This window comes from Manis javanica, chromosome 2, assembly GCF_040802235.1.
Source record: "Manis javanica isolate MJ-LG chromosome 2, MJ_LKY, whole genome shotgun sequence".
NCBI classification, from domain to species: domain Eukaryota; kingdom Metazoa; phylum Chordata; class Mammalia; order Pholidota; family Manidae; genus Manis; species Manis javanica.
In genome coordinates this window covers 129,373,792-129,400,061 of record NC_133157.1, presented here as the reverse complement: position 1 = coordinate 129,400,061, position 26,270 = coordinate 129,373,792, and the positions used below count along the sequence as shown (strand labels likewise).

General features: G+C 39.0%; 1 protein-coding gene across 1 annotated transcript; it reads right to left on the bottom strand.

Moving 5' to 3' along the window:
- LOC108406903 (neuroepithelial cell-transforming gene 1 protein) lies at positions 1–26,171 on the bottom strand. The gene is made up of 10 exons (XM_073229419.1): positions 24,229–26,171; positions 8,574–8,681; positions 7,997–8,164; positions 7,535–7,597; positions 7,114–7,210; positions 6,899–6,975; positions 5,938–6,195; positions 5,332–5,502; positions 4,209–4,395; positions 1–3,080 (listed from the first exon to the last, which is right to left on the bottom strand). The coding sequence occupies exons 1-10, from the start codon at positions 24,337–24,339 to the stop codon at positions 2,674–2,676; spliced, it is 1,647 nt and encodes a 548-aa protein (XP_073085520.1). The 5' UTR covers positions 24,340–26,171; the 3' UTR covers positions 1–2,673.
- Between the last annotated feature and the right edge of the window lie 99 nt (positions 26,172–26,270).

Sequence of the window (26,270 nt, the reverse complement as noted above, 5' to 3'; positions counted from 1 at the left end):
CACACATGAAAACTAACTACTGGACTGCAAATATCCAGTCAATACTGAGTACTTTTGGATTGTTTTATTTTATATAAAACTTTCTTTTAGGAGCCAAGTCCATACATTGCAATTGTTTGGTATGTCTGCTAAGTCATAGATGTTTCTCTTTTATGGTTTTATTTTGTTGAAGAAATAATGTCATTTGTCTTCAAGTTTCCTGCAGATGCAATCCAGGGTGATTTTCTTGGCAAGACTGCTTAGGTAGCAGTGTGCACTTGCATCAGGAGGCACGTCGTGTCTCATGTTCCATATGAATCAACACCTAGGTCCAAGTGTTCCTGAGGGCTTACAAAATGATGTTCTGTCATTCCTTCTTCACTGATTGGCTGGGCGACTGCTGTGAGGAAAACCTTCCCCTGCTCAGTTTGGTTACCCTGACGTGGTTTGACAAGGGTGCAATAATGGCTGTTGGCTAAGTCAGTGATTACCAGATGTAGACCCAAGGATGGAATGTTTACATATATGAATCAACAGCCCTCTGCTTCCTACCCCCAAGCTACTGACTCAGTGAAATGGGGGTGTGTAGGGGGATGAAGCCCTGAGACCTTTTCTTGAAGCACCCTTGGTGATTCTGATGCCCAAACAGATTAGAGAACTATGGGCCAGATCATCAAATGTTCTCAAATACAGATGCAATTTCTGAAGAATGTTCATTCCATATAATCACTGCGTTTCTGGGTCTTAATTTCTCCCTTGAGTGAATGAAAGGAATATTTTTGATACATCATCATTCTACGTGCTTATGTAACTTTAGAAGATGATCAAGGTAATTCTGGAATGATAATCTATATAACATCTCTAGAAATGGTTAGAAACTTGCTTTCTGATTCTTCTGATCAGAACATTGGTATCATCTACACAATTGACTTTGAATATCCAAACTCAGAAACCTGAGATCCCTAAATTAAAACCTTAAATTAGTCAAATCAGGATGCTTTGCTATTAGATTTACAAGTGTATCCAGAAAGTGGCTAGATGTTCACCCCTCTTCAATCTGATTGCTCTTTCTGACTATACTGCTTTCGAAATGGTTTCATAAGTCACAAAACTTTACTTAATTGAATCTTTCTCTTACTCACCAGTGAATTTCAAAGGTTTAAGTATTTATGATTTTTAAACCCTTGTGAGGCCTGGCATGACCTCCTTTGCCATACCAACACGTTCTAGCACATGTCTCCCAAACATCCACCAGTCAAGAAGCTTTTAAGGGCTGATTATGTGTGTGCTTTTTTAACTGTATAATTCATTTTTACAGAGAAGTCATTTGGACTGATCTATTTACAATCTTTCTCCATTTTAACTTGTGCTGCCCAAATATAGTTCACAGAATAGTCAACATTTCCTTGAATGATCCACATTATAAGTCTGCTATGACACAGAGCACTTAGTCCTTCACTTAAAGACTATGATCTCATTTGAACAGTAACATTTTACAGTAGAACATTCATTACTTTTTCCTTCTTATAAATAAATCCACCAAAATTGATATAATATGGTCAGATTTTCAACACACCTGCTTCTTTTCAAACTCATTATTTGCAGGTATTATAAACCAACACAAATAAAATTCACTTCCCCCAAGCCTTCTATAACTTACTATACACCCTCAAGTTTAGCTTTTACTATCTTCTTGCATGTTATAGCACAACCAGACATTTTTACCTTAAGACCAAACTACTCTCTTTTTCCCTGTTTTTATGTATTAACAGCCAACTGCCTCCGCTCCTGCTTTTCAGACAACACTAAAGCTCTCAACCAAACCCTTCAGGTGGTTTTCTTTCAGTCGTCCAGAATACACCGCGTCAGTTCATGTGTGTTCACCACCTTGCAATGCTACACCGGAAAAGTCACAATGTTCTTCATTGGCTCAAAAACAGTATGGCTTGGTTTCAGTTGATAAAGGTAATATGATTTTAAACATATGTACATTTTTATCAAGGGGGAAAAATAAAGGCTACCAATCTGAAAAGGTGTCAAAGTAAAAAAAAAATAAAGCAAATACTAAAAACTACTTTATAATAAAAAAATAAACAATTGGCAGTTTAAGTGAATGAAAATGAGGAATGTGTAGTGACAAAAACTAGTATAAAGTATTCCAGTTGATAAAATGGAAAATCTGTATAAAGTTTTATACTTTGTTTCAAAAGGAACTTGTGTTTCAGTATAAATTCTAATGTATTACACACCTGTATTTTGTGTAGATTTTAGGAGCCAATGTTAAAATTTCAAATTCTGCACATGCAGTTTATCAAAGAAACACTGATAAAATCCCAGTAATTGCAAAATTTTAAGGTTTGGTAGCTATTGTAAATATCACAATAGGTAGTTATTGGAAAGTCCTGATGAATTTAGAATGAAGAAGAAACCCATTCCATAAATATTTCATTTGATTAAAATTACCAGGCTTGCATGTTCCAAATTATGAGAATGTATCTTTAGAAAAAGGTTGCAGTTTTAACAGTAATCTGTATATGTATCTTTAGCTGCCATTAAAAAAACACAAAAACAAAAACTGAAAATGTTAAGACTAGTATTAAGTAACCTTGCAACGCTCCCATGCTCACAAGAAAACCCAAACTGTATACATTTATAAATATACACGCTCTGTACCAGTAATACACAGAAATTCCTTTATACTGAAGTCTCTTTCCATTCACCACCCAATGGAGATTTGTCCCTTGGCTTTGGGAAGCCAGGCTGTGCTTGGTGAACTCTGACACTCTTCATGTTGTCTGTGGTGCATGCAGGGGAGACACACACTGAAGCGTCCCCATCAACTTCAACCTGAGTCACACTGGATGCTGTAGATGTCCTTCTCTGGGTTTTGACATTCCCAGCAGAGGGGTTGTTCTTGATACACTCCTGATGGAACCCGGGCAAACCCTGCAGCTCGGCTGGACTGGTGGCCTGCTGGAAAGGGGCTATGGCGGCTCGAATACAATTGAACCACTGCTGCTTGTGGAACACATCATTGGCTTGCAGAGTGTGAGACTGGTCTGAAGAGGGGTCTTGGAAGCCAACTCTAAAGATATTTTTGGCTAGGAAAAAAATTGGAAAAAAGAAAGGAAATCAGACTTAAAAACAGTTTGTGTAGATGAGGTGGTCATATAATCTAAGTGTGGGTGCTGGAATTTCTGTATGTGTACACTTGTTAGGTGGAGGCATTAAATAAAGCCTTAGGACATTATTTATTAGATGCACCTACTGATGTCAGAGCACAACTTGATGACAGCTACAGCTATAGGACAATGGGATCCTTTCATTTATAACTTTTTGTGTGGAGACACAATTCTCTTTTATTTTCCCCATGCTGTACCTTCAGTCTGTGACTAATTTGTAACTGGAAGTTTGCACCTGTTTATTCCCTTCACCTATTTTGCCTACTACCCCACTTCCACCATGGCAACCACCTATTCTTTGTCTGAATAGCCTATTTCTGTTTTGTCTGTTTTTCAGATACTGTATGATGGAAGTGAAATCATATGGTATTTGTTTTTCTCTTTTTTCACTTAGCACAATATCCTCTGGGACCAACCATGCTGTCACAAATGGCAAGATTTAATTCTTTTTTATGGCCTAGTTATTGCCCATGTATCCACATCTTCCTCATTCATTTATCTATTGATGGACACATATCTTGGCTATTGTAAATAGTGCTGCAGTTTACATAGGGGTACACATATCTTTTTGAATTAGTGTTTCTGTTTTCTTCAGGTAAGTGTCCGAGGTGGAGTTACTGGGTAATATGGTATTCCTCTCTGTAAGTGTTTGAGGAGCCTCCATACTGTTTCCACGGAGGCTGCACCAATTTACATTCTCACCAGCAGTGCACCACAACCTTGCCCATACTTGTTATTTGTTTGTTTTTTAATACTAGCCATTCTGACTAGTGTAAAGTGATATCTCATGTGGTTTTGATTTGCACATCCCTGATGATTAGTGATGCGGAACATCTTTTCATGTGTCTGTTGGCCATCTGTACATCTTCAGAAAATCTCCATTCAGGTTCTCATTTTTTAAATCAGATTTTTTTGGGGTGCTGAACTGTGTGAATTTTTTAATGTATCTTATATTTTAATCTGAGACAGAATTTTTAAAGATTAAAACTAAATTCACTTAGGTTCTGAGTTTGTTAATTTAAACAATTTTACAATTTCTATCTTTACCTATATGTGAACTGCTGAAAGCCCCTCGAAAGGACCGTCCCATTCTCATATCTCCATCCTGCAGGTCTTCCAAGACCAGCTCTTGTACGGGGATTGGTTGTCGGTAAACTTGGTAAGAGTGACGTTCATTTCGTGTAACAGCCCGAGTCAAAACCAAGATGTCTTGAAACAGGAAAATGTAAAATTTCTGCAGAAATGAGAAACAAATACTTCCTACATGTGGAAGGAACCCTGTGATTTTAAGTAATTGGAATTTAGACATGATTGATCTCATCACATTTATTTCAGATTCCCCTTGTAGATGACCTCAGAAAGAGGAGGATTCTAAGGCTATGCATGTTCTGCTTGGAGAGCCTGTCTAATCTCAGACTATAAAAACATTTTATTGGCATATAACATTAGATGAGGTAGCAGCAGAGTAAACACTGCACCCCACAAAGACCTATCAGTAGGAACATGACTGGAAAGACCAGGATTGTACACCAAAATTTTCTAACAAAGTAAGGATTTAAACAATGCAAGCTTGTAAAAATGTTAATGGTTCTGCTTTGTCCCACACAAATTTAAGTCTTTATAGAACAGCTGGGACTCACAGTATAAATCAGAGATGTCAGATTTCATCTTTTTGCAAAAAGAACCTCAACTTATTAATCTTGCTTCTGAAAAGCAAATAATGAAAGAAAAGTACCACTCATGCTTATACTCGGCTGTGGCAGGTACTTTTTCAATTAAAATTCTAAAAGTAAGTTTGCTTCCCGGTAGTCTGCTGTAAAACTACTTCCATCACTACCAACTCTTCAGAAAAATCTTCTGATGGATATGTTATTTTTTTATGAAACATGGAACTAATAATTTATTCAGAAAACTGCTAGCCAAATTGATTTATGCTCCAAAACTAAAAAGTAAAATATTATTGATTCTCCAGAGACATTTAAGTTATTCTGCAAAGACAGAAACCAAATGTTTGCATTATGAAAGCTGGTAACAAAGAACAAAAACCAGTAACCTTCTTTCACTATTTGATGAGTTTATTTTACAACCTGCTTCATAATCTATGTGGAAACTAACTGGGTGAGAAAGGGAAGCAATGGTTCATTTCCTATTAGTTCTAAGATACACTTACATGTCCATTTTTATTCTTCAGCTCCCCGTGGCAAAGCAATACTTTGCTTGCTTCAATTCGAGGATCCTTCTGCCTTTCATTCAGATACTCCAGTTTGTCGATGTAATACTGACATTCTGATTCTCCTTTCTTCAAGTTGATATTGGAGAGAACTCCTTGTATTATCAATACCTAAAAATTATCAGAAAACTGATGGAGCCTTTTCATAATAATGTCAGTTTCCCTATAGGGCTAAAACACCACATCAAAATGATAGAATTTTAAAGCTTGAAGGGACTCTTGAAATCAGTTAATTCAGTCTGTCCCTTCATTTTACAGATGAAGAAACAGTTTCAGCCTAATTAGGTAATTTGCCCAAAGTTCTCCAGCTAGCTAGTGGAAGTGGTAAGACCAGAATCCAGTCTTTTGATTAGAATATAAATACAGATTGTGTCCTGCCTCTTTATTACAGTGTGTGGTGCACGAGCATATGGGGTGCTTAAAACATCCACCAAACACCTCCCGATGCTGAGTCACTATGCATAACTGACAGTAGCACTGCATAACTTTCTAGACAACTAATGAATAAATTTGGAAAACACAAGAATCATTAGTTGGACTACTTACAGCTTCCTGCAGAAGCTGAACATCAGGGTGGTCCTCTGGAGTATGTCTAAGAATTTCTTTTAACAGTAAAGGGTATTTGACTAGGCGACTTCGGGGATTATCGAGGAAGCTCCACAGATCTAGTTTTCGGCTGAAGGGAGACTCAAGACATCGCTGGAGAAAGTCCTGGACTCCTGGGTCCTGTTTCTTTTGGTCAAGAAGAGCTTTGGCTGCCAGCTGGTTACTACAGTAGCCTTCGTAGGCATTCAAGCCTGGCAACTGAAGAGTGACACGAGAAAACAAAGTACGGTAAGTTCCTGCTATGGTCAGTCCATTAGTAAGCTTGTGAACATGAAACATAAAGCTCACAGCTGTTCTGGAAAGCTGACAAGCTGTGAGCACTGTCCTGCAGGTGATATTAGGGGGAGTAGAGTATTCTGGGCCAACACCAAACACCCTTTTCTCATTTCCCTAATTTAGCTAAATTCAACCAAACACTCATGACTTTTACTTTCCCCAGCTAGTTAGATGCTAGTCTTCTCTAGTCCCAGGACACCATAGCCTTCCTGTATCACCTTCATCACCAACCTTCAGACTGTTTCTTTACTGGACTGTCCCTCACTAGATTATTCATGTAGAGACTGCCTTTTATCTCTCAATTCCCAGTGATCCCTCCCACAACAGTGCCAAGCATCTGGCAGGCACTCAAGTATTAACTGAAGGAGAAAATTAATTGCATATAATGTGAGAATTCTGTACAAGGAGGAACATATTTTTAAAGCAAAACTGTATCATTCATGAAGTAGGTTTTTAAACAGAGACTGTAAGTTTTTATAGCTACAAAAATTTGTTCAATTTTAATGCCTTGTTTATCTGTTTTTATAATCCAGTTCCTGAATCAAGTGGTTCTGATATTCGTTACAATGACAAGTGTGGCATGTACTTGTGAAAAACTCTCTGGAGTAAAATACTCACTACATACCCAGTTCACAAGAATGTGACCAATCTGCTCCACTCTCCCATCAGGCTTCGTTGCTTCACCTATTCTTGCCAACAAATCTGAAGCAAAAGAAAGAAGAAATAACAAGAACAGGTTTATTTTAAAAATAATTCAGCACTAAATTAGAAGTTTAGATTTAAACTTACTTGTATTCCTGCTGTTCAAGATTCTAAAGAAAATTAAGTAGCATATCTCACCTTCATGCAAAGGTATGTAAGCATCCAAGTCACCAAATATATGTGTGAGTTCCTCTTCTGACATGATAGACAACTTTAACATGGGGTCGTGGTAGGCCTACCAGAGGGGGAGAAATGCGTCACACAGAGAGATGAAGCAAAGAAGACATTATGAGAGATCTGTACTTGAATGCAAGTTTGAGTAACTGTACAAACGTCACTGTGGATTCTACTGTAAAACATAGAAAAATTAAAGTATATGTTTGCTAATCCCCCTAAAAGACTCTCTCACTTATATTTATATTTGAAGATGTGTCTAATAAAGCTCATGTAAAAAAAACTATTCACTAGTACTTTCTGCTTCTAAAAAGAAAACTATGTTTGAATTTGTTCAATATAATTTCTAAAAAGCAGAGTGTATGATAAAAAGTTACACACTGACCTTTCTTGCAAGTTTGAGATCTTCAATTAAGTCCTGTTCACCTTGGGACATTTCATATATTGCCTAAAAAAAATGGAGCAGACATCATAAGTCACCATCCCTTCCTCTGAGAAAGGAAAATTATGTACAATAGATATTCACCATTATTTAACTGATGTTTCAAACAGTCCTTTTTAAAGTGTCTCAGTCTGAAAACAAATTCCGAATGGAGTCTCAATATTTTATATAGTGCCCTATGTTTTATATCTTAAACCCATCAAGAAGAGTTCAATCCGATGAACCACACCAAAGTGTTGCTTAGCATTTATTAGGAATTACTGGCAAATACATAAATGCAAGTTGATTTTGCCTTAGGCATTAGTTTGCTAATCTTCTAGCAAAACAGCTATTTAAAAAACAGGTACTATTTTTTTTTTTAGTGTAAGCCAATATATTTGGTCTCGCTACTGAATGGCAGCTTACCTCCTGACGTTTGATTTCTTTGGCAGTTAAAGACTCTCTCATGTTGACACCTAACGTCTCTGACCACAGGACGCTACTTCTCCTTTTGGCAGGTGTTGGAACTGTCGATCTGCGTGATGACTTTTGGGCAGAAGCTGGGGATCTGCTGTCACCATGATGACTAAATGGCTAAACAGAAGAATAAAAGAGGTGAACAAAAGAGAACAGCTTTGGAGGACACAGTAATTATTCTTTTTTTTTCTTAAAAAAAAAAATAGACAAATTAGAAAACAAAATTCAGAGAATTTCTCCAGGCATTTATCCAAGCTTCAATCTATCATTGTAAAATATTATCAGCCAAAACTACTTTTTAGAAATAAAAGCTATCCAAGATCATGCTTTGATAGAAGATGTAAACTAATATAGTGAGATTAGATATTGTTCTAATATTTATTGTCAGCATATTCCAAAGGGATATTTATGTTTAGTAAGAGTGCAAACCTGTTTGTACACCTCAAGGAAAAAAATACCAATTTTAGGCTTTTTAGAAAAAAGCCTCCTCACTACATTACTCACCTCCAGCCCCATTCCCCCTTACCTGTACTGTATGACCAAAGCATCTGGCTGTTCCATTTCTCACAGGAGAGATTAAATTTGCCAAGGATGTACCTTGAGTTAAAGGTCGAACTCTTTTATTGCTTGGTTCCTGTAAAAACAAAATCAGGTTATACTAAATGTGTGTTTAGGTATAATGATTTTAAACAAGTTTCGACAAAACTGAGCCCTCTCAAAAGCTAGTATTTACATATTGTGAAGTATAGAATTTTATGGGATTCTGAAAATGAATGTTTTCTTCATTGTTATAATACTAAAAACACTATTGAGTAGCAATAATTTATAAAAAAATAAAACATGCAAGAAATTCCAATTAAATACCAGAGTATCACAAAGAACATACCAAAAATTATCATTAAACACAAGGAAAACTAAAATTAATGAAATGACCTTCTAGAACTCTATAGGTCTTTTAAGTTTAACAGAGAGAGTAACAAAAAAAAACACACTATTATGAAAAATTTGAAACGTACACAGAAGTGGAGAAGAGCAGAATGGATCCCATGTATTTATCATTCAGCTTTAATAGTTTCTGGGAAATAATCTGTTTCATCTCTGCCCCTCGTGGAGTATTTTAAAGCAAATCCTAAATTGCACACGTCTGATGGTGGAATGGTCATTTTGAAGGCAGGGAGGACCCTGTCGTGGGAAGTGTTCTGCAGGGCAGGACGGTGGCCAAGGTAGTGCTCAGGAGTCCGGACGGCTGGGCTCCAGCCCTGGTTCCAGCACTTGCAGGAAAATACCCTGGGCGTCCATTTTCTCCTCTGTAGGAAGGAGTGAGTACTGAAACTTCTCTTATGAAGTTGTTATGAAGATTAAATAAGTTATGCCGAAAGGGCTCAGAACAGTGCTTGGAACACAGGATGTGTTATCCCCACTTCCCAGTAAAGGTTGGGATTTATAAATAATTAGAGCCTCACTCATACATTTTACTCATTAACTTAACACAAATTCAGAGTAGTTATAATTCTATATGTATTGTTTCAAAAATAATAGCAGTATAGCAAACATTTCTTATTGTCCAAGGATCTCAAACTTTACAAACTGCGTTATTCTTCTCTTACGGGCAGGAAAATGGACGTATACCATTACATGACTCATACAGCTAGTGAAATCAAGAAGGCTGATCACAAAACAGTCCTATGATTATAATGTTTGCGCAGTAAAGTTATTTGTATTTGATGCCTTTGACAACTGTGGCATTCTTGAAAAAATGATTTTGATGAGACTTCAGAAGGAAATATAATTAAAAATTACATTAAAATTATCATTTAAAAGTAAAAACTACCATTTAAAAATGACAGATGACATTTTTTTCCTCAAACTTCTTTGATATGACTAATGTCACATAAAAAAGTGAGCAGGGGTGAGGAAACTGAATAAAAATAATCCTCTTAGAATAATTCAAGAATAAACTGGCAGAAAGAGTTAACATTCTCTGGAAAGAGACTTAAGTGTCTTGATTACTCAAAGAAGCAATTAGGCTCAGTAAAGCCCCTCAGGGTATACAGACTTAACAGAAAAGACTGACCTACAAAGTAAGGAGACTTTTGAAGATGAGCAGAGAATTCAGGCCTTTGAAGACTTAAGAGGCGGAGCTGTAGACCAACCCAGCTCTGCCAAAATAATTAACACTTTGAATATAAAGTCACTAAAGTGGAAATGTTAAACAGATTGAGAAAGAAACCTTCAAGATATACAGTAAAAATGCACACTGTGTGGCCAGAGACATGTGTGATTGCCTTTATAACACACTTCTGTGCAAGCCTGAGGTGACACACACATGGGCAGAAGGTCCAGTATGAGGCATTCCTTTCTATTCAGTAAAGACAGTACAGAGTCCTCTGGATGAATGGAGATGCAATTACCTCACAGGAAGACAGGCCAATATTAAGTAGAAACAAAGCAGTTGTCAGAAAGTTGTGTTCTCCTTTTTGTAAACAGAGGTTAATTTCTCTTCCCTGTTTAAAGCATAACAAATTTGACTTCCTAGTACATCACAAAACATTTAATTTCAATTCAAAAGTCTTTGGAAAGGTACTCTTCCCACCGAATTTGAAAGGAAAAAGTTAGTTTAGCTGGGAGGAAAGGAATTTTTGAAATCCTTACCTTTATAGTATCAGGTATTGTACAACTAATACCCTGTAACTCAACATTATGTGATATTTAAAATTAAAACTACAGAATTTAGATTTAGATAATTAAATGTAAATATATTTAAAGCACCTTTCTGAAACTAATAAAGACTTTGCTTATGCAGCCTCCCTAGGGTGGCAGTGAGACAGGGACTCTGGATGTAGTCAGAGTAGGGTGATGGCCTCCAGGAAAAGCATGGCACAGTATTTACAGTCAGAGCAATGTAACAATGAGCAAAGAAGTCCCCACTGAAACTTCTGTTAAGCATTATGCAAAGTGACGGTCACACTAATTCTCTGGGGAAAGATACCTAAGAATATAGACACCTTCAGTGAGATCAGTTAAAGGTTAAAAGGCCAGAAGCAACTTGGCCTGGAATGTTTGAGTGTTCTGCAAGGGTATCAGCATAACCCGTGGCTCCGCTGTCAGCCCTAACAATCAGACTTTGATCCAGCCGACCTTGAGGACAGGGCAGGTGATGCAAGTCCACACCAGTAAGTTTTTTTCATGTTCTTGAAAAATCCTCAACTGCCTTTAAAAACCCCTACACAACACACCACAAAGGGCTCTCTTGTCCTCTCCTGGTGTGAGCCAGGAGCTCTATTATCTCACTTTATTTCTAAACAATGGGCTATACCTTGCTCTCATACCTTGAGTGTTTGTGAAGCTCATTCTTTGGCTTCGGGAACAAGAACCCCGGCATCAGCAGGATATTATGTTCAGTAGTATTGGTGTTTAAATACATTCTGTATTTAACCTTTAGAAATTCATCTATAATCTCACTTCTTCACAAGGTATGTTATTCTTAAAGAGTTCTAGTCTAAAATGTCTTCGTAAGAGCGACCGGCTAGCTCAGTCTGTAGATACAACACGCTTAAAATGTCTTGGTAGGAAAGAATGGTACTAAAGTGGGAAATACAGGGCTTCGGGTGGAGGACACCTTCGTACTTTTCACATGCTTTTCGGGGTCCAATACTAACTTTATTGCCTTACTAACAGGATGTGTGTGCAGAATGTTTGCCAGACACAACACAAACTTTTCAGAAGAAAAATTTTAATGAATAACATAAAAAGTGTGATGAAAATATAAAGGTGTTAATACTGGATATGGTTCACTACCAATTCAGGATACATATACACTGTTTGAGAAAAAATATACAGAAAGCTTTTGTGGGAAAGTGATATGGATTAGTATTCATGGATCACCTATAAGGTTGGGTCAAATTTTTCTCACTTCTGCAGTACAGGTTAGGATTTGGCACATGTGAGCTACAACCAAAAGCAGTTTTTCTGTAGAGGATCAGCTGGACCATTTAAATCATCTTGGTTTGGTAAGTAAGAACCTAAACATTGCACTGTCACCAAACACACTTTAAAGACAAAGTTCTTTGAGAGCTGGTGTTGCACCCGGATCTGCTGGTCTGCCAACCCAGTGTTTGGAGGTGATGAAGGGAAGAGAGACCCATCCTAATGTCACCCAAATGGGGCTCCCATAATGGTGTTGCTAGTGTTTATTTTGTTGTGAATTGTTGTTAACAGCATTATGATGCATACACACAGCCTAAAGAATGAGTGCAGGTCGTAAAACTATAGTTTCCTCAAAAGACAGTCCGGAAATCTATGAGAATAAACACAGAATAAGCCAACAAGAGTTACATGCTCAAGGGACTTTCTATTGTAGGTAATGGCAGGGACCCTATATTGTTTCTGGCTCTGCTATTCTGAGGATAGAGAGAAGACTGGGGATATGGACTTGCTGGGATAGTTCCTGCAGGGTAGTCAAAGAGCAGCAAGTGTTGGAAGGCTGGAAGGTATGCTACTTGCTAGATGTCATCCAAAACGTGGCTAATCTCACAATGGCCTACCAATACCCAGGGGTGTTCCACAAGAATGGATCCCCCATCAGCAGGGTTTGGTGGAGTCATTGCTCTCATTGACCCATGCAGGACAAGTTGGAACAGAAGTTACAGCCAACAAAGAAAAGGATCATTAATCTCATTTAGTCAGGTAAAGAGACTTTATCCTATTTCTCAGGCCTCTCTCCTTGCCTAACAACCTGCAGGAGCCTCGGCCTCAAGGAGATGGGAAGGAAATGTATGCAAACAATAGGATACATGTCTCCCCTACAAATTGCTAGTACAGACAAACATAATCTATGGCCCCCACTAGAAGGTAAGCTCCATGAGGTCAAAGACTATTTTGTTCTCTGTGACTGGCACATAGTGGGAGCTCAATAACACAGGAATGAATGAATAAATGAGTGAATGAAGGCCCAGTGTGCTGGGGAGCTGAGAAGAAGAATCTCATTTGAGATTAAAATTTTATCATTAAATACAGAAAACAAGCTTAGAATGGTTATATAATCTACACAAAGTCACACAACTAACTAAAAAAGTCCAAAAGTGAGTTTATAACCTCTAAACAGTCTGTAATGGTGCTAGCATAATTTCGTTTGATTTATGACTTATTTTATATTAGTTAACAGAACAAATAGGAGATATTATAATATGATATACCCAGAAAGGTATTATAGAGATAATACATTAAAATGTAATTGTCAAGATGAAAATGTCAATAGTTAGCCTATATAGCAGAATAGATATTAATGAGAAATTAGCAAGGTAGAAGATGAAGTTGAAGAATTCTCCCAGAGAATAGCATAAAAGACTAAAGAGGTTGATGGAATTAAAGAGTTAACATACAAAATAATTCCGCATGCTCCCAAATCTTGCTAATCCAAGTTCTAGAAATAAAGATTAGATAGTAAGAGGGTGAAAATAATCTAACAAATGAGAACATTTCATAAGGCTGAAATAAATATGACTCTTTAGATTAAGATAGTCCAAAGAATGCCTACCAGGATGAACAATTTAACAAAAAAGGCTGACTATAAGAATATTAGATAAACAATCCCAGAGAGATAAAGGCAAAAGACTGGAAAAACTCTGCAATATGCATAATAGAGCAGGTGTTAATACCCATACTACAAAAAGAACTCAAATTACTTTTTCCCCTTTTTATTCCATTTAAAAATTGTGAGGAAACACGTAACATATAAGTGACCATTTTAAAGGGTACAGTACTGTAGGGTTCAGAGGTATTAAGTATGTGCACATTGTCATACAAGTATATCCACTATTCTTCTCCAGAATTTCTGACATCTTTTCAAAACTGAAACTCTGTACCCATTACTCCCCATTTTCCCCACCCCTCGTCCCTGGTAACCACTATTCTACTTTATGTCTCTATGGATTTGACTATTCTAAGTATTTCATGTAAGAGGAATCATGTTTTTCCTTTTGTGTCTGGCTTACAGCACTTAGTGTAATGTTTTGAAGGTTCATCCATACTGTTGCTTGTATGAGAATCTTATTCCTTTTTAAGGCTGAATAATATTTCAATGTATGTATATACCACCTCTTGTTTATCCATGAGTTATTTTCTCTCTATTCCTAGTTTGCTGGATTTTTTTAATCATGAAAGGATATTTTGATTTTTGTATATTTCTTTTTCTGCATCAACTGAAATAACCACGTATTTCCCCCCCCCCTTCCTTAATTCTGTTAATGTGGTGTTATTACATTGACTGGTTTTCATTTGTTGAGCCATCCTTGCATACCAGGAATAAACCTTACTTGGTCACTGTATATAATCCTGCTTAATATGTTGCTGCAACTATTTTACCAGTATTTTTTTGAAAAGTTTTGTATATATACTCAGAAGAGATGTTGGTTTATAGTTTCCTTTTCTTGTAGTATCTCTGTCTGGCTTTGGTGTCTGGGTAATGCTGGCCTCATAGAATGAGTTAAGAAATGCTCTTCCTCTTCAAGTTTTTGGGAGAATCTGAGGATTGGTGTTAATTCTTCTTTAAGTATTTGGTAGACTTCACCAGTGAAACCATCTGCTCAAGGTCTTTTTGTTGTTTTGAGGATGTTTTTGATCATGTATCCAATCTCTTTACTAGTTCTAGGTACACTCAGATTTTCTCCATGATTCAGTTTTGACAGGCTGTGCATTTCTAGGAATTTGTTCACTTCAGCTAAATTATCTAATCTGCTAGTATAAAACTGTTCACAGTACTCTCTTATAATACCTTTTATTTCTGTAAATTGGTATTAATATGTCCATTTGCATTTCTGATTTTAGCAATTTGAGTCTTTGTTTTTTTCTTTCTTAGTCAACTGACCTGTCACTTTTATTGATCTTTTCAAAGCACTGATTTTGGTTTCATTGATCTTCCTCTATTGTTGTTCTACTTCCCATTTTAATTATGTCTGCTCTGATCTTCATTCTTCTTTCTGCTAGCTTTGAGTTTAGCTTGTCCATCTTCTTCTAGATACTTAAAGTGTTAAGTTGTTGACTTGAGATCTTTTTAATGTAAGCATTTGTAGTTATAAATTTCCCTCTGAGCACTGCTTCCACTGCATCTCATTAGTTTTGGAATGTTGTGTTTCCATTTTCATTTGTCTCAAGGTATTGTCTAATTTCCCTTGTGACTTATTCTTTGACCTACTGGTTGTTTAGTAGGGTGTTGAATTTTCCGGTTTTCCTCCTGTTAATGGTTTCTAGTTTCATTCCAGTGTGATCAGGAGAAAACTTTGTGTAAGTTAAGTCTTTTCAAACTCATAAACTCACTTGATTTGTAGCCCACCATATGGTCTATCCTGGAGAATGTTCTATGTGCAATTTAGAAAAATGTATATTCTCCTGCTGTTGGTTAGAGTGATCTGTATATGTCTCTTATTCAATTGGTTTATGGTGTTGTTCAAGTCCTCTATTTTTTTTACTGATGTTCTGCTAGTTGTCATCATAACAACTGGAAAAAAGTGAAAAGATGAATACAATTCAGAGCTGACAAGAGTGTAGGATATGTTTACTATCATAACCTGATGGAGATGTATAAATTTATCAAACTTTTTAGAAGGCAAATGAACAGTATTATCCAAACTCAAATTTGCAAGAGAGCAATTCCACTTCTAGGTATCTATATTGGAAACATGAAAATGGTCCCAAATGGTCCCTCCTTCATGACCAAGGAGGAGGTACACTATAGCATTATTTTTAATGTCAGAAAAAAGAGAAAATACACCGAAGATCCATTCTTTTGAAGGACTGATAAAGTAGATTATGGTACTTGACTACTCTGGAATGTTACATGGCAATCAAAGAGGGATGTAGTAGATCTCTGGCAGATGTATTGATAAGACATAAAAAGAGAAAAAAAAGCAAGCTACATACAGTATGATCATGTATAAGTCAACATTATACACAGTGTGTGAAAGCATATAAATAAACAGAAAAATACCTGGAATACACCAGATAATAACTGCTTACTTATTATTGAAGGATGAAGGTGGTTAAAGGGAACTTAAAAATTGTTTTAATTTAGCACAGGGACAACATATTGTGTATTACTTTTACAATTAAAAGTAATTGTAGCATTCCGGTATTATTAAACAGTAACTTTTGATTCTTCCTACCACAAGAAAGAGGCAATATTATGGTTAGAAACAAACAGCTGAAACATACCTTTGGAAAGTAAATACTGTGTTCACATTTAAAATGAATAATTTTAGGCAAGGCAACATGATAAAAGAGTGCTGAAATCTTAGAGACAAATTTGATAAGCAATCACAGCTTTAAGACAGTGATCCATTCCATGAGCTAATGATCCATTCCATGACAATTACTGTTACATGCTTCCCTAAGACCAAAATCTCATTTCATCCATTTGACCTATATCTCCTCATTTGTTTATTCATATTTATTGAATACCGACTATGTGTATGGCATGTTAGGTGACTGAAATACAGAGGTAAATAAAGCAGGACTACAGAAAATTAATTCAAGAATACAGAATGTTATTTCTGTTGATTTTCACAGGAGAGGAACAAATTCTTTAATCTATCATTTATAGCTTTCAAGTAAGTGGCTAATAAACCCTTTGTACAACTTCATTCCTTAGTTCTTCCTCATATATTTCTTTGACTCTTTCCAAAAATATGTTTATCATTCCTCACATGTAACTGATTTTAACTCTTGGTATTCATAGATGGGTTGGTTTTCTCTAGTTCATGTTTGCTTTCATAAAAACCCAACTCCAAATCAAGCCCTCCAAAGAGCCTTCTACCACTCTCACTCCTCCTTCTAATGCCAATTGGTACTTTGGGACAGTCTGTTATAATCTGTGCAGGTATGATTTTGTTAGAGGGTCATTGTTTCCTGTTCGTATATAGTCTTATCTCTAAGGTCAAATATAGTACCCAGAAAATTGTGGGTACTCCATAAATATTCATGGCATTAAACAGAAAAGAATAAAGGAAAGAATTTATACCAGAGCCTAGTGAAGTTGTGAGTATACAAAGATGATACCAAATCATTATTTCAAGTTCATTCTTGAAAATAGTTGTACATCATACCTTCGTTTTGGAAGAAAGGGAGATTATAATCATAGCATTATTCTCTTGGCAGTTGGGCTGTGTTGAATGAGCCATAATTTTATAACAGTTTCCTTCCTGACTATAATTCCCCAATTCAAGAAGTTAACAATAGCATGTGGAAATATATGACTACTGACCCAAAGCTCTGAAGGAGAATACAAGCCTCCCTTTGGCCATTTGATGAGTATTAGTTCATAATATAATACAATATAATACCTGTCCTATGATTTATATATCAAGTCAGTCCTCCTTTCTAAAACTAATTTTAGAAAATAATGAACAATAGAAAAGAAGAACAGTGAAATCTACAAGGTTTTCATATGAAGAAAGGTATAGGGAAAAAATAACATACCTACAAAGGAAAAAAAAGCATAATAGAAAAACATGTTCACAAAAAAACTGTGTGTTCCAAAATAAGCTATGAAAGAGCATATGTCAGAAGGGTGATAAAGTTAAGGAAAGAATTAGAAATCCACAACCTGAAATCAGACAAAAAGGATGCCTGAATGCTTTTCAATGGATTACCTCATTTTCTAGGGCCATGTACCTTTTATTTGATTCACTGTTTGTTATTGGTTGGGTTTTTTTTTTTACAACCATAAGGGTTACATCTGTAAGATGTTAACTCTGTAGAAAACTGATAGCACTGGAAATACTTTTGCAGGTAGAGATGCAGAGGCCATTATTCTGCTTGGCACCTAATTTAGCAAACTTATTCCATCACTTTTCAGTGATTAGAATACTTCTGTGTTTCCACAGCACTCTGACCAGCTTCATCGTTCTGCTGGCTCACTCATTACTACGTAAATTAAATCTTTAACAGGTCTTCACTCTCAAAAAAAAAAAAAAAAAAAAAAAAAAAAGAAAAGCCAAGCTACAACAAAATGAAGAGACAGTGTTTCCCCCGAAACCTTTAGTTTGTCAGACAGCTCTGAGACCTACATGGTGTCAGCATTTGTGCACAAAGACACAGAGAGAAGACAACTGGACTTCTCTGGTGGCCCTGAGCAGAAGGGCCCTCAGTGGCATGAAAGCAGACTAGCCTGGGAAGGACTCCAAGGATTGAATTCTCAGGCTGAGAGTAAGAACACCGCCACGCAGTAAGGTCTATTGGTGCTGAAGCCGTCTGGGCCCTATAAACTCTCGAAACCAACATTGCTGTGAGAAAAACTTTAAGGAGTAGGATCCAAACTGAGCAGAACAGAATAAGAGAAACAAAGACAAGAAAAAGTTCAGATAAAAGAGAGGTGGGTCAAAAAAAGGAAAGCTCTCAGATAGCCTGAGGGTTTTATTTTTAAAAATCACTTTGTGAAAACAATAGAAGAGAGAACTCCAGAGCTCCAAAGCTGAAAAACAGGCTATTTGACCCACTCCTCTAACCTAAAATTACAGGAAAACTTACTGCACTTAAAAAGTAACAGAAAAAATCATGCATCCTGTTGAAAACTATGATAAGAAACAGAAAATGTGGAGTAGAATAATGTCTCTAAAGCATAAAAGAAATAAATGAGTTGTCATGATTACACACAGAAAAGAATTAGTTCAGGAATTTGAGAACACGGTAATTTGTACATCCTTACTATGACCTATATGTAAAAAAGAAAAAAGAAAATGACAAGTAATACATAAAATGTTTTCAGTAATTGTAACATTTATAGTAATGCAGTAGTAATTTATAGAAATGTAGACTGCTGTCTTTGACCCATGGGGAAAGTAAGTGAATAATTAAGTCAGTATCTCCAGGAACCCAGATTTTTGGTGTAGTTGAAAGAGATCCAGATAATAAGTGACAAAATTACGTGAAAAACCCTTAGCCTTGAATTTGAAAGAGTATAAATTCATGATTTATTATATCTTAAAAAATTACATATATTTCCTAGCTCTGCTCATAAAACAGGATGAGAAACAATGATCAATCCAAGGAATGTGCATAAAAATTCCCAGATTTTAGCTTCTACCATTCCTAAGGAAACAAGGGCTTTTAGAAATGACTGGTTTCAGGTGTGGAGCAGGAAAAACTAGTGCAAGTGGGCCTGGAGTATCTTATGTTGGAAGAAAAGAAGGTCTATCAAACCTCTAAGATCTGAGGTGAGGGTCTTTCTGGCCAATGGGTTTCAGTTCGCTGTGAATTCAGTGTGACCAAATATATGACAGTAGAACGATTGTTTGAGGTGAAAGTGTTTATTACCTGGCTTATTATCATGGTGGTGGGTCGACCACTAGCATATCTGCCTCCACCCAGAGTACTGGGCTGAGTTCTCTATATGGTGCAATAAAAGCTCATTGCCTAAAGGCATGGAAGTGTCAGACTAGCAGCAGGCCAGTTACATCATCAGGTGGTTTAAGTTCAGGGAGTGTCCCCACACTCCACCCCTCCAGGATTCTCGCCTTACAATCTACATGCTCTCAATCTTCTGCAGTGGACCCTGTGTGAGGAACCTGGAGCACTATAACCAGATACCACAACAGCAACAGAGGATATCAACAACTTAGAGATAATAACAAAAATTAAGATACAATAAGATTTTGATACAGATAACAAAAAGTATAATAATCCTCAAGCGAGACGAAGTTCCCAATCCACAAAGACCTTAGGGGTGATAAGACACATGTTTTAATGATAACAACATAGGTCAATCTTGTCCATCAAGTAGGATACATGCAAGAGAGTGGTCCTGTGATAGGACTGTAGCAGGAAGAGGGTCCCATCCAGGTCTAGTAGACCATACTTTTACTCCTTTCCCCTTGGTGGTTACTTAAGGATCTATATGTAGTGCTACTGGAGGTGCATGCACTGGCCATAACAATCAAACAAACTGCCCAGTAGGATGCTCTGCCTTCTGGCTATTCATGATTTACTACTGTGACCTTTGGGGGTCACTCTGAGATTATTCCAGGAATACACAGGAGGCCAGCTTCTAGGCCTTGTTTCCAAGGTGCCAGGAGAGCCAGCCATCATTGGTCCAGGTGTCAAAAGGTCAAAGACCATGTCCACTCAATGGAATCTCTGGGGTTCAGTGCAGTTGGTACTGTCAGGAAGCTTTTATTCTGGTGGTCGAAACTTGGCTTCAGTGATTCTTCCTTGGTTTGTACTGGCAGTTGTATATGGGAGGCAGCCATGTGTTATCATGTCTGTGGGGCTCAGGGTTACCTTTCGGGGTCTCTCGTTCAAACACCATAGTACGGTCCATAACCAGACTGACTGACCCTACAGACTATTGGTATCTGATGTTAGTACAGGTTTTGACAAGCCATTGTGTCTCTCTATCATGCCTGCTGTGGTAGGATTGTGTGACACATGAAACTTGCATTTGATTCCCAGCTGTGGCACCCATTCTTAACTGTATGTCCAGTAAAATGGGTACCCTGATCACTCTCAGTTAGCTGTGGTCGGCCACAGGCAGCAGAGAGATGCTCCAGGCCTCTCTTGGTTTTCTGCTGGTGTGCACAACGGGTAGGAAAAGCAACCAGAAGTCCAGTAGCCCTGTCCACACAAGTCACGGCATACCGATATCCTTCTGACACAGGCAGAGGCCCAATATAGTCTATCTGCCACCTGACAAGGGGTATAGGCTCCTTAGTTATTGTCCAATGTTGACGTGAAACTCGGTGTAAGTCCCTTTTGGAGCATATGACACACTCCTGCCAGGCTCCACTAACTTCTTCAAAGGTCAAAGATAAGAGCCACCGATGGGCTACAGCCCACATAGTCTTTTGCCTCACATGGAACAAACAGTGATGTAACCGCTGGGCTACATCAGAGGCAGGCTTTCCTTCTAACCAATGTATCTGGGCCAATTTATCTGCCTCACCATTTCCTGGGGATGCCAGTGGCAAATGACCCATCACATGGTATACTGTAATTATTTTAGTCTGACCACAGGCCCATAAGTCTTGCCACAACTCTTGCCCCCAAAAGGGTCGGTGACCAACCAGCCAGTTGGCATGGTACCAGGCTGGTAGCCACAGGGTCAAGCCCCAATAGACAGCCCAGCTGTCAGTGCAGACAACTATAGGGGAGGGCTCCTGGCTGATCACAAGCCACACGGCCTGCAACTCTTCCCACTGGCTGCTCTTCTCCTTACCATCTTCCAGTCATATTGTCTCAGTCTTAGGATGGAAAGCTATGGCCCTCCATTTTGGGGGCTGCCCATGACTGGGGCCATCTGTGTACCATGCATCTTCCAGTATAGAGGCTCTTCCCTCCAGACAGGGCTTTTCTGCTACTAATGGTTCCAAAGCACATTCTTCCTGCTTTTCACTAGTATATGTCACCAGCCCAATAAGCATTGGAGTTCTTCACTCAAGGAGCTACTAGAGAGGGCACTATGCTGCTGTGGGTAAGAACTCCACTTGGCCAGTGTGGGTGTTTGTGACACACCACTCCTTGGCTTTTGCATCCAGTCTCGTACCCACCTCAAGACAGGATTGGTGGTTATTTCCCTTATCGGGGCCATTCCAGTGATGGGTTCTGTAGCCAGCAAGGTGTGATACATGGCATTCAGTTGTTTTTCTATCAAAGTGTAACATACCTCTGCCCATTTCCAAAGTTGTGACCAGAATCCAATAGGTTAGCAAGTTCGTTCAAGCCGCCGCCAGAGATCCCAGCTATAACCGTCTTCAGTCACATGTGCATCCAGCTCACAGGGCCTTGATGGGTCTATCACACTCAAGGCCTGAACGGCCTTCATTGCCCATTTAGCTGTAGTGAAGGCAGATGCAAAAGTCTGATCCCACTCCCACCTGATGCCTTTTCATACCAACCAGTATAAGGGCTTCAGAATTTGTGCCAAGTGTGAGATAAACTCTCTCCAGTAGCCTAGAAGACCCATAAACTCCCGTAGCAATGCTATAGTTGTAGGGTTAGGAAAGGTCTGGACTTTATCTATAACTGCTTCTGGTATAGCTTTGGTCTTACCCAACCTGACGACCCCCAAGAATTTGACAGACAAACCAGGTCCCTGAACCTTGGTACTGTTCACAGCCCAGCCTTTCTCCTGTAGATATTGTAGCAGGTTAGGTGCTGCACCTTCTAGATCTGAAAGAGAATCAGATGTGAGCATGACATCATCAATATACTGATACAGCCGCACCACTGGTGGTTTCTCCCATGTAGCCATGTCCTGGGCTACAAGTTCGTGACAGATGGTGGGGCTGTGGAGGTATCCCTATGGAAGGATGGTGAAAGTCCATTGCCATCCTTCCCACGTGAAGGCAAACTGTTCCTGACTTTCCTGCTCGATGTCAGTGGAAAAGAAGGCATTAGCAACATCTACCACATAATGGTACGTTCCTAGTTCATGGCTGCGGGTATCCATCAGGCCTGCAATAGAGGGGACAGCAGCATGCATAGGGAGTATGACTTTATTCAGTTCTCTGTAATCCACAGTCACATGCCAGGAGCCATCTGGCTTTTTTACTGGCCATACTGGAGAATTGAAAGGACTATGGGTAGGCTTTATAATACCCACCTTTTCCACCTCCTGGATAGTTTCTCCAACCTCTTTATGTCCTCCAGGTAGTTTGTATTGTTTGGTATTAGTCACCCACAGAGGCACATGCAAAGGTATAGGCAGGTGCCTACCATGACCCCTCAGAACTGCCTTCCCCAACATGTACTCTCAGTCTAAACTCACCTGCAGTGGTCTGCAGCCATAGACCCTGCAGGATATCAATCCCCAAAATATACTCACGGATAAGAGATATATACCCAGCACACCCTTTTGGGGGTAGACACCCTATTTCCAAAGGGATTTGGGCTTGTTTCACTCCGATAGCCTTACCCCCATATCGAGCTAGGAGAGTGGGGGTCCTGGGGAAACTACTCAGGGTTACCATAGATCAGTGAACATTCAGCCCCTGTGTCTGCCAGAGCTAGGATACATTGTATGTTCACTTCACAGGAGACCAATGGATAGCTATTCCAACATGTGGCCTCCTGTTTCCCCTGGTCTCTCGGGGCAGAAACGGCAGAAACCTTGACCTTCCCCTCAGTCAAACCATGTTCCCCAATCATCTTCCTGTGTGGGCTCCAGTGAGGTTGGCTCGCTCTCCAGCAGGAAGTCTTGCAAACACAGAAGGAAGTTCTTAATGTCTGAAACTGCTGCTCTGGTTTTAGCTGTTGCCATAACTCTAGTAAGATCTAATTTGACTTCCCGTCTATTTCCCTTCCATCTGCTCCTGCCAGTATTAAATCAACCCACATCTGGGTCCTCGTAACCTTCATGGGATCCTTTATGTTATTCTTGGGAGTAGAAGACCTTGTTTGTCTTTGTGTTCTCATTGCTTCAACCTCTCCTAAGTCTGCTACTGTACATGTCACCTTGCTTATGGGCTGCCCTAAGTGAGGGGAAAGAATGACCCCTAGAGACCCAAAGAGGGATGTGGAAGGTATTTGAAGCACAATATTTCTCAACTCAGCAGTGAAAATCTCTTCATCTGGGCCATAATTCTCTGGATTATACGTGGTATTTCTTATGCCTAGCTCTTATAACACCTGTTGGAGCTCAGCATATGTCTGCCATCAAACTGGAGAGGATGGTAGATCACCCTGATTGGGCCACACAGCACAAAGTGCAGCCATAAGTCAAATGAGGAGGGAGTGATTCCCTGGGGTCTGATGTGCATTCTCTAATTGATGCCTGCTTTCCCATCTCTGATCCGAACCAAACAATTTCATCCACCCCTAAGTCCTACAGACGCAGAGGCCAAGCTGATATTGACTCTGAGGGCTTCTGCGTAAACCGGGAGCCCAAATCCGCCAGCTCAGCCTGAGTATAGGGGTGGTCCATAGAGTGCCCCACGACCTGGGGAGGGGGCTACTCCTCTCCTAGGGGAACTTTCAGCTGCTGGGTCTTTATTTTCTTTACAGCCACTGGGCATGCTTTCAATACAGGAGGGGTCAGTGCCTCTGGCAGCACCCCTTCATCCTTCCCCAGCTCCTCCATTTCCGGGGCTGATGGCACCTTTCTCTCCCCTCCCCTGAGTGCCTCCTCTGCCACAACCTTTAGGTTTTCTACCGTGCCTCACAGCAATGCTAGCTCAGTCTTCAGCAGCTCTTACCTTCACCTTAATTCTCTGCATCTGGCATTCTCGTGCCTCCTCCTGTGCTTCCCTTAGACAATCCACTGTCTGCCCCCTCTGGGGGGCAGCCCGCTGAAGCACCGCACCCATAAGGGCAGCCTTTCTTTCTCCTTACTAATCAATGAGCACTGTGGACTTCGCCACTTGTCTTGCCAAAGGCTTTCAGCCCCTGGCAAGTTCGCTGTGTGGGGCAGTTGGGGTTCTTATGGCCAGTATTCTCACGGAATTTTAACCACCTGATGATGTTACTGGCCTGTTGCTAGGCTACCTACTGGCCACGCCCCTCTTTCTCACTTGGATGGCACCACCAGTACCAGAGAGGTTTGAGTTCTGAGGCATCTGCAGAGCACCTTTGGGTGTGGCTTGCTCATCCAGGTGCCCTAGGGCAGGAGTTTCTCAATCTCTAGAAAACAGCACAGTATCAGGCACATAGCAGACTTTCAACAAATTATTGTAAATGGATGGATGAATGAAATACACATTGAAAGATATACTTGGTTGTTCATTCTTCAGAAGCCATCACTATGGCTTTGTTTTTGCTGTATAAGAGCCCTGATCACAATAAAGCTTTAACTCCACAGGAGGGAGCTGTCCTCTCTTCCCAGTAGCGCCCTCCCTTCCAGCAGGCTGCTGGTGAGAGGTGAGGCTGTGGATGGGGTCAGATGCCACATCACATGCCCTTCCTTTGCCTCTGGACTGTCCTGCGTTCTGGGTTAAAGAGGTCTGGGTTAGCTCTATGGAGTCCTGGATGCTCCACCGCTTTGAAACTGAGGGCTTGCTTGTTGCAAAACCTCTGCCTGTTTTGTTCCCTGTTAGTGGAAACCTCTGTTTGGGCGCAGACTAACATTTCTTCTTTTTCTTAAATGATTTTGACACTTTTAAAGAGTACCTTATGGAATGTTCTTTCTCAGTGCATCATACAATGTTGGTGTCTCATTACTGGCAATGCTCTCTTTAATCATTTGGTTAAGCTGGTGCTTGTCAGGCTTTCCACTCTAACGTTACTTTTGTAATTTATATCTATATTGTGGAGAACAAAATATTCTGTTTTCTAATATACTTTAACCAACTAATTTTGTCATCTGTTGATGTTCTTGCATGTAACAATTATTACTGTGGTGCTTGCCAAGTGGTATTTTTTCCCTCATCATTCCTTCTACATTTTCCATTCAAATTCAGTAGCTGGAGCTTTCTTTTCTCCCCCAATTACTTATTTATTTGTTAAAGTATCCATTTATATCAATATGGACTTACAGAAATTTATCATACTCTATTCTATATTATCTATCTTATTCTATGCTCATTATTTTTGTTACTCAAATTTTTCCAGGTTTGGCCAGTGAAGGTATTTTTAAGTTGGTGCCTCTGTCTTTGGCCATGTCCCCATCCTGTAGTTGTTCTAACCTTGTCTAGAATGAGCCAGTTCTCTAGGGACTGCTGATAGCTTTTCCTGGAGAATGATATGTAAAAACCAGAGTCGGCACTAGGCGTGCTTATTGCTGTTAGGGTCCGTTTCTTCTAGACCCTCTCAACAGACAGAATGAACACACATATGTATGAACACACATATGTACATATATCAATACCCTATAGTTGTTTTAAAAATAGAGTCAAATTTTAGATTAAGATTGACATTTACTAAAATCTGATTAGAAGAGGAAGAAATGGAGAAGCACAATACAACAGTGGTTCAGCTTCTTAGCCTTCTCAATTCTAAGAAGTTATAAATATTCTTTTATATACCTTTACATGGAACAAATGTGCAGAAATAGATCAGTAACTTGAGCAACATGTCAAGGGTTTCTCCTTGCCATTTTTCTTCATAGTTTCTACTCATAGTGTGTACATAGGTTCAAATTTCCTTCCCATAAAAGACTTATTCATTATAAAGGCAAATAGTAAAACTTTATAGAAGAGAAGCCTGGCAGATACCTTCTTTATCAAATGATCAAAGAGAGCATCACCAGTAATAGGACAAGTCAAAATCATGCACACCCGATAGGATACAGTAAGAAGCACAA

What these genes read in the sequence shown, in the direction of transcription:
- LOC108406903 (XM_073229419.1), bottom strand. Translation starts at nt 24,339, where the DNA reads ATGGGTGCGGTGCTTCAGCGGGCTGCCCCCCAGAGGGGGCAGACAGTG. An exon ending in AAGAAATCAAACGTCAGGAG is followed by an intron (nt 7,598 to 7,996) that starts GTAAGCTGCCAT and finishes CATTTTTTTTAG; the next exon opens with GCAATATATGAAATGTCCCA. An exon ending in TTCAGCTTCTGCAGGAAGCT is followed by an intron (nt 5,503 to 5,937) that starts GTAAGTAGTCCA and finishes GATAATTTTTAG; the next exon opens with GTATTGATAATACAAGGAGT.